This window comes from Trichechus manatus, unplaced genomic scaffold, assembly GCF_000243295.1.
Source record: "Trichechus manatus latirostris isolate Lorelei unplaced genomic scaffold, TriManLat1.0 scaffold00272, whole genome shotgun sequence".
Taxonomy (NCBI): Eukaryota; Metazoa; Chordata; class Mammalia; order Sirenia; family Trichechidae; genus Trichechus; species Trichechus manatus.
This window is the reverse complement of record NW_004444208.1, coordinates 386,373-400,177: the sequence shown is the minus strand read 5'-3', so window position 1 is coordinate 400,177 and position 13,805 is coordinate 386,373. Positions and strand designations below refer to the sequence as shown.

The 13,805-nt window shown below is 35.2% G+C and overlaps 1 protein-coding gene across 3 annotated transcripts in view; it reads right to left on the bottom strand.

Annotated features, from left to right (window-relative positions):
- The window catches only part of DYM (dymeclin), a 265,159-nt gene that overhangs the window by 213,230 nt on the left and 38,124 nt on the right, over positions 1 to 13,805 (bottom strand). For 2 of the 3 annotated variants that reach the window (XM_023724953.1, XM_004389970.2), the window contains exons 4-5: positions 10,777 to 10,870; positions 9,181 to 9,314 (exon numbers count right to left, since the gene is read on the bottom strand). In XM_023724953.1, the coding sequence (XP_023580721.1) occupies positions 9,181 to 9,314; positions 10,777 to 10,870 (228 nt within the window). Of the gene's footprint in view, positions 1 to 9,180; positions 9,315 to 10,776; positions 10,871 to 11,633 lie in introns of all 3 variants that reach the window. The other variant, XM_023724952.1, reaches the window with a different exon arrangement.

Sequence of the window (13,805 nt, the reverse complement as noted above, 5' to 3'; positions counted from 1 at the left end):
AAGTGAAGGGTGACAAGATTTGATTGCTTTCCAGGTTTGAGGCTAAGCAAGCTACTCATATTGCATTATTTTTTAAGCAGTCTTTATATCGCCTCAGCTTTCATATGAGGCCAAATATTTTCCTTAGTTCCAGTAATAACAAATACATATAAACTCACCTACCAAAAAAATCTCTCAAAAGTCCTTGAAATTTGCAGGTCAATGACAAAGTAAATTGAGGTTCTTTGAGTAAACGACTTTGCAGAGAATCAGTGTGTTTACTGTATTGTGAAGTTTTACAATCCAACCATTTTATCTTTTAAGGAATTTTAAATTACTCTTTAAATTTCTATAGCTCTAGCCAAATATTTTAATGTTTCACATCTTCACATCTGTGAGAAATATTAATAGCTAAAATTTACTGAGTACTTTATGCTTTGATAGGCATTGTGCTGAGCACTTCAGACTTGTTATCTCACAATAATCCTGAGAATAACTCTTAGGAGGTAAGTACAATTATCATCATCATTTTACAGATGAGAAATAAAGTCTCAGAGAGGTTAGTTTACTAACCCAAGGTCAGTAAGTGAAACGGCCCGAATTTGAACCCAAATCTGACTCCAGGTTCTCAAGGGAAAAAAAAAATTGTATAAATTTTTAAAAATAATTAATTTTACCATAATTGTTGAGAACATACACAGCAAAACACACACCAGTTAAAGTTTCTACATGTACAATTCAGTGACACTGATTCCATTCTTCAAGTTGTGCAACCATTCTCACCCTCTTTTTCTGAGTTTTCTCACTGTCCCCTAAGTTTCCTATCTATTCTTTGGAGCTGCTGTTGTCAGTTTGATCCCATATAGATAGATCTTAAAAGAGCATCACGTTCAAGGCAGACATTTGTTACTAGTTAAGCTGAACTATTACTTGGTTTTAAGAAGACTTTAGGGGATATTTTTGGTTTAAGGTTTAAAGATTATCTTAGGGCAATAGTTTTAGGGGTTCATCCAGCCTTCGTGGCTCCAGAAAGTTTGGATTCTATGAGATTTTTTAATTCTGTTCTGCATTTTCCCCCTTTTGATCAGAATTCTTCTGTAGAATCTTTGATCAAAATGTTCAGTAATGGTAGTCTGGCACCATTCAGTTCCTCTGGTCTCATGGCAAAGGGGCAGTTTATAAATTATTTTTTAAAGGCCTGTTTATTTATAAAGTTGGCAAAAAAACAATCCAGTCAACCAACCCATGTTTCACTGAACACCCTAAATACAAATCCCAGATAAGTGAGTACCATGAGCCATATTAAGAGAGAGAGAGAGATCTGAAGCATCACATACTAGTTTATACAACTAGATGATATACTATATACATTCATCAACACATACTGGAAGTCTTTGACTTAAATATCCAATTTATAAATAATCTAAAACAATGAATAAATCTAAACTATTTATCAGTATCATGAAGAACAAGGTCACTGAAATCCTACTCCTATACCTGGCATTTCCCCACTATAAATAAGTCCCTAACCCATCTCTGGTTCCCATGAGTTTCATCAAAGAAAGGAGCAAATAAAGACAGGATGACATCTACGGTCCCTTACAGCTCTGATAATCTATACCTAATCTATACCTAAAACAAGTTGCAGTCCCTATTAGTGTTCAGTACCCTGTGCTGAAACATCAGTTTACCACTCCCTAATTTTGTCCTTAAGGGAGACAACAAGACAGTAAAATACCGCCCTAATCAAATGCCTTCTATCAGAGCAGGAAGGGAGGGCGGAACAGGGGGAAAAGAAAAATTAAAAAAGCATTCACTCGGAGAAAGGAAAAAAATAGCAGTGATGGAAAACAAAGCAGCAGCCAGAAAAAAGAAACATATGGGTCATTTTAGTCAGGTTACATGTTGTTATTAAAAGTAATACTAAAAGACAGTGAGCTAATTGTTGTTTTCTCTGCATTCACAAAGTTAAGCTGCCAGTGTCTCAATGCTGCCCAATACTACACTGTGCCAAATGTAAGTACTAAAAAATTAATCAAGAAATAACAGAGCTGTACTCAAAAAGCAAGCTAATGGAGTGCCTGAAAAGTTCAGAGCAAAACTTACTTCCTTAAAATGGAAGACAAACATGGAAGCTGGATTATATTTACTATAAACTTATATTCAAAAAATATGGTACCATCTATGTTACTGCCAGTTTGAATTGTGAAGATAATATTTGAATTATTCTAGAATATTAAAAAGCAGATCTAAACTTTTAATTAGCAAAATGTAAAACTGCCTCTATAAATTAATCATAAAGAGGAAAAGCAAATGGACTCACTCTGTTCTAAAAATAAAATTGATCTATATTTCAATGCACTACACTACTTGTAGGCCTGTGCCCTATACCACTCCAATAAAATCTGCAATAATTCTGGTAGACTGCTTTTACTGTGGTTAAAGGAAATGTTTCTAATTACCCTAAAGGATAATACAGTCTACCAGGTTTGATTATAAAATGTGCCTCTTAGTAAGTTTAATTGATTTTGCTCCACAAATAACATAAAGATAGAAAGAGAAATATAAAACTATTATCACCTATTATATGACCAAAGAATAATTTAGAAGCTGCTAGAGGCACTTTTGTTTTTCTGGAAAGTTAGATTACAACTCTTAAAATGTTAAATATTTTAAAGGAATAAATCCATGCTTTCTTTTTACTCTGAGTAACATTTTTCAGTTACTAGTTTATTTTTTGCATTACTATCTATAACTAAAGGAGCCCTGGTGCTCAGCTGCTAACCGAAAGGTTGGCAGTTTGAACCCACCCCAGGGGCTCTGAGGGAGAAAGACCTAGAGATCTGCTTCTGTAAAGACTGCAAGGTTGCAACCTAGGAAACCCTATGGAGCAGTACTACTTTGTCACATGGGGTCACTATGAGTTGAAAATCGACTCAACGGCACCTAACAACAACAGCCTATAACTAATGGAATTAAACTGCTATGTTTTATATGAAAACAAAAACAAACACTCACTATGTAATTTCAGCCCACCCCACCATCTAAGGATTGCTTCCAACAGAGAGAAGAGCAGGGAATCCCCGCTGCCACAGAGGCCAGATCACCTCAGCCACCTGAAAAAGCCAATCCACCTCCAAAGGAGAGAGATTCACCTCCACTAAGTTTACTAAAACAAACACACCACAAATTTTGAAAGCAATTCTAAAGAGTTTTTAAAAGGTTTTAAGCCAGAGAAAGAACGGAAAGAAAACTGGTTGTGTTACAGAGGTACGATTAAGGATTTTTTTCTATTTCCACAAAATTCCTATCTTACATAATCTTTTCTTCTGTTTGAAAGGCCAGAGTGAGGCAAAAGGCTGACAGAGCCTGTCAACTGTTTCTCAGTGGAGGGTCCCAGGCTGTTTTGTTGAGGGACACCCAAATGTCAGTACCTGGAAGTCTTTTCCCTGTTTTGGTTCATTTTCTCCAGAAGAGTACCCACTAGTCTCCTGGCAGAGGGGACGGGGTGCGCAAAATACTGGTGCCAGCATTCTAGGAGCCAAGTCAAAACTCCTCACTCTTCCAGTTCTGTTCTCAATATACCACCTACACTCAAATGTGCCTGAGATCGCATGCGGGGGAAGGGGTGCTGGGGGGCTCTTGGTTTAGACTCTCTAGAGAACACATCTCTAGAATACTGAAACTGGGGAGGGGGTGCTCTCATGACTACATGGAGGGGGAAAGGATCTGGCTGTCTAACTGCTTCTTTCAATCAAACCTCCTGCTTGCCTGCCTTTGCAGAAAATAAACGTCTACATCCTAAAAAGCTACTAAAATATCTCTCTGTTAGAATGGTTGTACACTAAACAAACATAAGAAAGGTTTATTTCACTGTCTTATCACATGCTAGTCTGTGATAACATAAGCTAAGGACAAAGAACCATAATTAACTGCAGAATCATTACCTCATCGGTATTCTGTCTCCATCTTTGTACCTCAAACGTCTTTTCTAGAAAATACAAAATGTATTGGGCTCTGAGCCTCCAATCGTAAAGGCTATATTCAAGAGTTATCATCATATAATGATACAAATTCTCTCTAGCAAGCAGTTTGTTACCACATAATGCACAGCCAATGGGAAAATATGAAATCCCCACAAATTCAGATTACAAACTCAGGGCTTCCTAATAGTCACATTACTTTCATAAAGACTGCTTCACTGAAAAATGCCAGCAATATCCATCTGATCACAGCAGAATTATAAAAAAAGTGGAAGACACATAAAAATTCTGTATGCAGTAATATCCCAACATACTTAATATGTCTCAAACAGTTGACTTTATTAAAGTTGTTTGCAGATGGTTCTCTACTTGTATAAGTTTGACCTTCAAACACCCTGTGTTATTGTATATTACCTATCTTTAAACAGTCTTTCACACATTTAATTCAGATATTCATATACCAGCTAATAACTGAATGTTTTCAGCTACTGCATGGTGATGCTGTTTGCCAGCCAACTTGGGTTCTATTTTCTTTCCCATTCAGCAGTTTCTGTGCAATTATTTAATTTTATTGTATTTTTATAAATTGTAAAAAGAAATGAGTAGAAAATATAATGCTAGTGATAAGAAGTAGACATCTCAAACTAAGAATATGTAAGATTAAGATGAAAATAATTATATATGCTAAGAACAGACTATCTCAAAAGATAGTCACTAGACTTAAGCCATGGACCAAAAGCAGGCTCAACTGTAAATGAAACGAACAAAATTGAAGTGCATGTATAAAATTCTGCAGTGCTAACGCTGTATTAAAAAAGGGAATGGTCTGTCAGTAGGTGGACAGAATCACTGATCATCAGACCATACAGATGGTTCTTACAGTGATAAACCGTTGTTTTCACACTGTCTCTATATTAGGTTACCTAAGATGTACAATAAAACCATGCTTCTCAAGCCTGGGTAAGAGTCAGTGGTGCTGGGGTAAAGAGGGTATTCTGGGAGCATATTTGGCCCCAAAATAAACACAGTTTATTCTTATTCTTTACCTTATAAATTATCAGATGGTATATTATTTGTAAGGAGTTCTGGTGGAGTAATGGTTAGGTGCTCAGGGGATAACCAAAAGGTTGAACCTACCAGTCACTCAGTGGGAGAAAAGACCTGGCGATCTGCTCCCATAAAAATGTACAGCCTAAGAAACACTATGGGGCAGTTCTACTCTGTCCTACAGGGTCGCCATGAGTCAGAATCAACTCGACAGCACACAACAATACAAAAGAACATATTATTTGTAATTTAACATTTTTAATATCAAAACTTAGTAAGAGCTAGTTTATTCTGTAAACCTTCATCTAAAGTACAATTTTAAAAAAAAAAACTTATTAAGAGTGTCACTGCCTACACTTCTTTTTCTCTCTCCCCAAAGTTAATTCAAAACTGGGCAAAACAATGAGTAATTTTCCATGGAATGGGTCATCTAGAACAGAAGCAGCAATAAAAAAAAATGACAGCAAATAAAGTCGCTAGAATTATATCAACGTTTGCTTAATTCAACAATATTAGAATAATTAAAGTTATCACATTTTAGCTATGAAACAAGGGACAACAGCTTTAAAAGAAAAGCAGACCATATTATGACTTAGCTCCCCTAAAGTAGAACATATTACTTAGCTTCCCTATGACAGGCCAACTACATCATTTGTTTGGAAAGAAACTTTAGAGCACTTGAAACAAGTTTAATTTTGGTACTCTTAATTCAGCAAACTCTCAAAAAAGAAACTTAAATAAAGACAAATAAACTTAGTCTTTACTCAGTATTATTAGAGAAAAAGTAAGATTTTCCACATAAATTAAACAGAAAACAAAACAAAAGATACCTTGTTCACACAAACTAGACTTTGCTCATCTAATCTGCATATTTGACAGAGAGTGCAAATATAAATTTTGGCAAAGTCCATTCTATCTATAAACTTCTTACCAAAGAAAATGGAAAGATCTTATCTGCTAAATATCCTGCACACCTATACACAACACAGCTAAAAAGAGATGTGATTTGCTTCCCTGTGATAATGAGGTATTCCTAATGAGAGTTTTTGACCACTCTTCAGTTTCCTCAAAATATACAGAAGCACTTAATGACATTTTTGACTTTACAGAAATGGAAAGTGAGAGCATCCTTAGACACGTGCCAATAAAATGACTATCAATGTGACCGGTAACAGAAAACATGTTAGAATGCTGGCCAACTGTAAAATCATATTTTCAAAGCGTTGGACAAGAAGGATGTCTTTCTATAATTTGGAAATTCACTGAGAATGACAATGGAGAAAAGAATTAGAGAATAAAACAGAAATTCATATTTTATTTCTCCAAAACTTTTCATGATCTTTAAAAGGGCCATACGGAGACTAGAAAAGGACGAACAGGCCGTACCTGAGTTGTTCAATGCAATGTCTAGGGAATTACTTCACTATCAAGTAATAGGGTCTCAGAAGGGAGAGAATATAAATACTTGGGGTCACTCTACCACCTTGAATTGGACCATGGTATAACATGGCTTTTCATTTGTTTGAAATGTAACATAATTCTTTAATATATTTAAATAACAACCAAAATTTCTTTGAAGATTTTTGCCATCCAAACATGAGTGCATAAAGGGTTAATTTTCCACTGAATCTTTTCTATCTCCCCACAAGATTGTTTTTAAAAATTCTAGAATTTAAGAAATATTTCACGAGTGGATACGTATGTACTGAAAATTCACTGCATTATGATTTTGATCTGAGTAGACAGTAAATCCTTTGTGTGTTTGTTCCCCTTGTCAACCTTTGACTTTGTTTAGCAACCATAGAGGAGAGAGAAGTACTTCTACTTTTACGAAGTATGGGTTATTATTTATATTCATGAAACCCACAGAGCAGACAGGCTATGATTAAATGCATAAACATTATAGTCCTCCCGGTCTCTCAAAAGACATGGGTAACATTTGACTTTGAATCATACACATGATCCCTGTCAGCTCTGGGTGGGCAGGAAAGCCTGATGAGAGAGGAGGTGTGTTTGAAACGGGAACACAGGAAACTCAGGAGCAATACTCCCTTGCCCACAGAGAGAAGTTAGTGTGACTAAGGAGGTATTCTTTACAGTCACAGTTTTCAACTGGCCTATATATACTCCTGGGGTGACAGGAAGACTTTCCAGTTTTCTAAATTGATGCTTGAGAGAGTACCTGAGATCAAGGAGTCCCTTTTCACAATAGCCCTAAGAAAGACGTGACATTACTTATGTAGTATTCCGTGGTATTCCAGCCAAAAATGCATAGCCTATAACTAATCATGAGGAAACATCAAATAAACCCAAAATGAGGAATGTCTAATAAAAACAAAGGAACTGTATTCTCCAAAAACTTAAATGTCATAAAGAGAAATGCCATAGAAATGTTCCAGATAAGATGACTTAAGGAGTATGACAACTAAATGTTAAGACTTAATCCTGGGCTGGATCCTACACTGAAGGGAAAAAAAAATCTATAAATGACATTATTGAGTCAATTAACAAAACTGAAATATAATCAGTAGATCTACGGAATCCACTAAAAGGAGATTGAAGTATTGTACAACATTTAGTATACTGCAGCTGATGAATGTATTGTGGTTATGTAAGGTAACACCCTTATTCATAAGAAATAGACACTGGAAGTATTTAGGAGTAAAGGATCATAATGCCCATAATGAAACTCAGTTTCAAACGGTTCGGGGAAATAATTATATACATATAATTTTGAATGGGGGGGGGAATTAGACACATACACATAATCTAGAAAGAGAAACAGTGCAAATAGTAATGTAATGGGTAAAATATTAAAAATAGTAGAAACTAACACATATACACATATTGCAAAACTTTTCTGTAAATCTGAAATTAGAAAGTTTAAAGTGTATTAATAGTAAGCATGAATACATATACACATATACAGACGGAGGGGTGAAAGAGGAAGAGAGGGAGGAAGGAAGGGAGATAAAAAGCAAATGTAGTAAAATGTTAACAATTGGTATATCTAAGTGAAAGATATATGGGTGTTCTCTGTACTATCTTTACAACTTTTCTGTCGGTTGAAATTTTAAAAAATAAAAAGCTGAGAAAAAAACATATTTCCTTCCATTTTCTTTTGTAACAAGAATGAGGCTCTATCACTAAACGACTAAAATATTACTTCATTTATTGTGTTAATTAGTTTAACTATGGGGGGTAGGAAAAGAATGTTACAAGTGTAGATGCAAAATATTACATTCCCCGTATTTCACTGTTAATGTGTTAATCTGCCCTTTTACTTTCCAGGTTGTAGGTTTTAAGCTTCTTATCAGACCCACTGCCGTAAAGTCGATCCTGACTCACAGCTACCCCACAGGACTGAGTAGAACTGCCCCAAAGGGTTTCCAAGGCTATAATCTTTATGGATGCAGACTACCACATCGTTTTCCCATGGAGCAGCTGGTGGGTTCAAAACTCTGACCTTTCAGTTAGCAGCCAAATGCTTAACCACTGCGCCACCAGAGCTCTTTTAAGCTTCTTAGGCCTAGTTTTTTTCCCTCAATGCCAATAAATGAAACATCAGCATTTGATCTTGGAAACTATAGGGCTTCCTAACCACTGCCAAATAATCTCAGTAATATTAGGAGAAAATAGTAACCTTTCCCTGTATCTTCAAAAAAATGAGATACACTTCAGCATCATAAAACAATCCTTGAAAGTATTATTTCTGATAAAACAGTCTCAAAGACACCCAGACTCAGAAACTGTTATTATAGCCTATGAAAGTAACTGCTAACATTTATAAAATCTGTAATTCCAATTAGTTGTCTTTCTTAATAATATGTTGCCCTGGTAATGATATTTAAATTGACATCTCAGTTTTTTCTGAAAGGAATAAATACTTGAATTTTATCTTTATTGTACTTCCTTCTTATTTCTCATAAGCAGAAATCAAAAATAAATAAAAGCCTCGATCCTACTGGATTTCATTTTTGTAAAAAAAATTTTTTTTAAGAGTCTTGCTCATTTAAATTAATAAAGGGGAATAAAGAGTCACAGTGTCAGGTCATTTTAAAAATATAAATTATGGGAAGAAAAATTTTCAAAATTATATTTTTATTCTGCAAATTTTATCCCTATATGTTATACATGCTATACCCAGATCATCTTGAAAGGCAATACTTACTATAACTGCCAGGAGATTTTTCTTCATAAGTAAAATGAAGTTGTAGTTCTTCCTCAGACATCTCACAAATGAATACTTTCAGCAAACAGCAAATAATAAACAAAGCATTGTGTGTCTGCCAAATGAAGATGTGGCTAGAAAGGGAAGACCAAAATCACACAAGAATCAGTGTTCAATCATGAGCCTGGTCAATTTATTTCTAGCACATGATGTCTACATAATCCACCAACCACTCTGTCCATTCTATTTGTAATATTAGTACAATGCCCATATCTTCTAATAACTGTTCATGACACAATACACTAGACCAGTGATAACCACTACATTTTACTTTATATCTCATTCTGTGTATTTTACATAGTGAGTCAATGTAATAAAAATCTCTAGTGATATGTGTGAGCATGACTGTTTTGTTCTTGACTTTATAGTTGCCCACATATAGGCAATGCAAAGAAAAGAAATATTAAACTTTTCTTTTAACTATGGTAACATAAAGAAAATATATGTAAATACATAACAAAAAATTTAAATTGGATCACCAGCAGCACAGTACAATATTTACTATTGGTATTAATGACCATGAACTGACAAGAAAAACTTTAAGTGGCTTCAATATAATTTGTTTAGAAGGTAGAGCAATGAACAATTATTTAAAAGATTGTCATTCATTTAAAAAATACTTGAATGCATAAAAGATTAACCTTCCATTGAATCTAATACAGAAAAATTAAAGGCAACAGATGTGGAACGAAACAATATTCAAACTAAGTCATCATTTAAACCACAGCTTTGAACCGATTCGAACCAGTTCAGTAATGGCCAACGAACAGAACTTGCAGTAGACCCGAATTTTTAAAATCTGGATGAAAGGAACAATAACCGGAACAGGAAAAATTACGGGTCGAAGCCCTGGAAGGGGAGACTCAGAAGAGGTGTAGTGAGCCCCTTCAGGAGCCTGATGAGGGAGATCAGATTAGCAGCAGGACTGTGGAGAGCGAAACACATTCAAAGAGGGCAGTCAGACGCCATCTTTGAGCCAGGCAGCACTGTTTCCCACTCTGCTGGTCAAGAGATTTGGTTGCTATGCAAAGCACACATGATGCTCTTGTTTTCTAAGAGGGAGATTAAGTTTCTAGCAGGGCTTCGACCAGTAATTTTTTTTCCCGTTCCAGTTATCTTTCTGGTTCATTTACATTTAAAAAACTCAGGTCTGTTGCGATTTCATTTCCTTGGCCATGACTGAACAAGGAAGAACTGGTTTGAAGACCTGATTTAAACTAGATATAACTAGTAGTAATAATGAAAAAAAAATTACCTCTTTTTGTAATAACTGTATCATTATTAATCTTCTTAAATACTATATTTCTAAAGAGTATCTAAAATGCTGAAATCAAACAGATTCCAGAATTGATAACCCTACCCCAATGACTTGCACACTAAACTAAACCCTGTTTCTTTTACCTTTTCCCCTTAATAGTGGGAGTAATTCCTTAACAGGAGTTTTCAAAAGACTATTAGTCTATTTCCATCAATAAATAAAAAATAATATTCATATTGTTAAATATAAGGAGAACATGACTTAATCAGCTGGCTTACTTCTGACATTCTGCTGAAAGTTTTAGTTCTTTGGTTCTAGAAAGGAAGACTTTAATTAGTGCAGCAAGGTTTCTTGTTCGAGGATTGTTTTCAACTGCAAGAGAAGAAAAGGTTTTAAAAAGTAAAAATTAAGAATTGAAATTGAAGTGAACATATACACATTTATAAAACCAAATGCCAAATTCAAGCTGCTCACTGTCAATTTCACATCTAATAAGGGGAATAAGCAATGAGAGAAACTGCTGCTTGATCTTAATTCTGAACAACAAAAATGATTTCCAATATGAAAATTAGGAGAAAGCAGCCACCTCATCTTAGAATCCAAAAATGGAAAGACATAATAGTTAATAAAAATGAAACCCATTGCCATCGAGTCAATTCCAACTCATAGCAACCCTACAGGTCAGAGGAGAACTGCCTCATAGGGTTTCCAAGGAGCAGCTGGTAGATTCGAACTGCAGACCTTTTGGTTAGCAGCCAAGCTCTTAACCACTGCGCCATCTTACACGTACACACCTTTCTCTTTAGAAAAGCAGACTTTTAAAAAATAATAAAAAATTGATCATCTGTATCTCCAATATATAGAATATAATAAACTGTAAAAAGTAAAATTCCACTGAAAAAAATCACAAACAAAAAATGAATACTCTAGTGAAAAATAAAAAGCCACATTAAAAAAAATGTGATGGGGGAGGGGTTGTTTGATCAGACAAAATTTTAAAGTATTTGTTTAAAATACATATACATAAATTTTAAAAGGTTTAGAAGATGGGCATTTCGGCAAAGCCATCCTATAGAACTTAGAGAATACTATATTGGGAAATCAGGTCTGGTTTCTATCCAGATCTATACTGAACCTCAGAGAAATCACTTTACTTCTCCAACTTCAGTTTTCTCATCTGTAAAAGAAACAGCAGCTAACATATTGAATAATACACACTAAGTGCTTTACATGCATTGTTTCATTTAATCCTCAAAGCAATCCTATGGGATAAGCATTCATATTACCTCCATTTTACACATCCTCACTTGTAGGTTGTTACTTGTTCCAGGACACATCCTTGCCTACTGACTCAAATCCTTGGCTCTAAACTGCCCTGCTACACCAACTCCTTTAAATCAAGGTATTGGACTTAAAGAAAGTAGTTCTATAAGGCTGCACAGCAAGTCACAGAATCACAGAACTTAAGAATTCATCAGAAGGCGTACATCACATCATCAGAATCTTTAATTTTACTGATGAAGAAAAAGAGGTCCTGATAGATTAATTGTCAGGCCCTAAGTCAACAACATAGTAGGGACAAGTGCCCTGGCTTTTCGCTTTACCAATGGTTTTCAAACTGTGAGATCCAAGAGTTTGGGATATTTCTTTTTCTTTTTTAAGTATATTTTGAAAACCAGAAATGCAAACACTCAACACACCTAGGCTGCCAGGAGTATTTATTTTTGTGCTGATCTGCAAATTATGCTTTTGCTGTCATCTCTGTATATATCTAAACTTCTTGAAAATGTGTCAAAGATGTAAAAGGAAATAGTTCTCTAGCATTTTTTTTAAAATCCAGGTCTGAACATACATACTTAAAAAAAAAACTGTACATGGGAATAAGTACACCATTACAGCATACCTGCAATATGCTTAATAACTGCCAAGTCAACTCAGGTATATCTGCTGAGTATGCATTCTTGTCATGGCTTGAGAGTCAGGCAAGTAACTATAAATTTCTCTTTGTATATCAACATGCTATTCGAAGTATGGTTCATGGACTAGCAGCAACAGCATTATCTGGAAGCTTGCTGGAAGTGCAGAATCCCAGGCCCACCCCACACCTACTGAAGTTGACAGTGCTCCCCTAAGTTGAACGTGCACTGAGATCACAAGGCATTCTTATTAAAATGCAAATTATGATTCCACCCATGTGAAGTTCAACCTGAGATTCTGCAGCACTAACAATCTCCCAGGTGATGCCCATTGCTGCTGGTTGGAAAATCCCACTGTGAGCAGCAAGGTACAGCATTTGCTGTAAGCTAGGGGAGCTTTTGTCCAGCTTTCATAATTAAGAATAGATATGTGATCAGATATTAGATATTGTTAAAAGTCTCACTAAAATTTCCTACTTCTTTCCAAGTTTCAGGTTTAGTTTGATGAAATATCTCAACATTTCAGGATAAACTGTTAAAAAGAAGACTCAATATTTCCAAGTGCTTCTCTGTATGAATATTATCTAGCTGTTGTAAATCAAAATAAAACACTGAGACAATGGAGGGCTGAGGCTGATAAGACTAAAATTGTCATCCAGAATCCAAATTTCATTGCCCTGTGTTCATTCAACAGCCTCTTTGTTACTGAATGACTTTATGAGTAATTGTTTGAATTTGTAAATGTGTAACTACAAAAAAACAAAACAAACAAAAAAGTTAAAGACTGTGTTGTTGGAAAGAGGAACCAGACTACTAGACTGATGAAATTAAGGCTTTGTGTACCTTTTACGTTCATTCATTCAGCATGTATTTATTGATGCCCAGATATACTCAGCATTGTTTCAGAAACAAAGGAGACAGATGCCTGTAAACAGAACTCTCTATCCTCATGGAGCTTACATTCTAAGAGTGCTAATGTTTTCACAGTACTCTTTTGGACAAAATGAAGATCAGGGCCAAAATTAATTCACACATTCAATGCTTTGCAAACAATAATACCCAATAGCAGATTCAAGATTCCAAAATACCTCAACCATAGGAGCAATGGTATTTAAGAGGATCAAAGTTAACTGGTAAAAATCAAATGCTAAGTTTAGGCTGAATGAGTTTCAGAAGCCAGAGTAGAACAGGGGACATCAATAGGAAGGCAGAAAAGCATAATGGGATTAGACTACAGAATCTGACTAGGTTCCAATCCCAGCTCTGTCACTATCTAGCTGTGTGATATTTGGCAACTTGACTGTTTGTACATTCATCACTTCATTAATTCGATTCACGTTACACTATTAAAATTTGTAATAGAAAATTCCAAGTAAATGTGCTTCGCACAT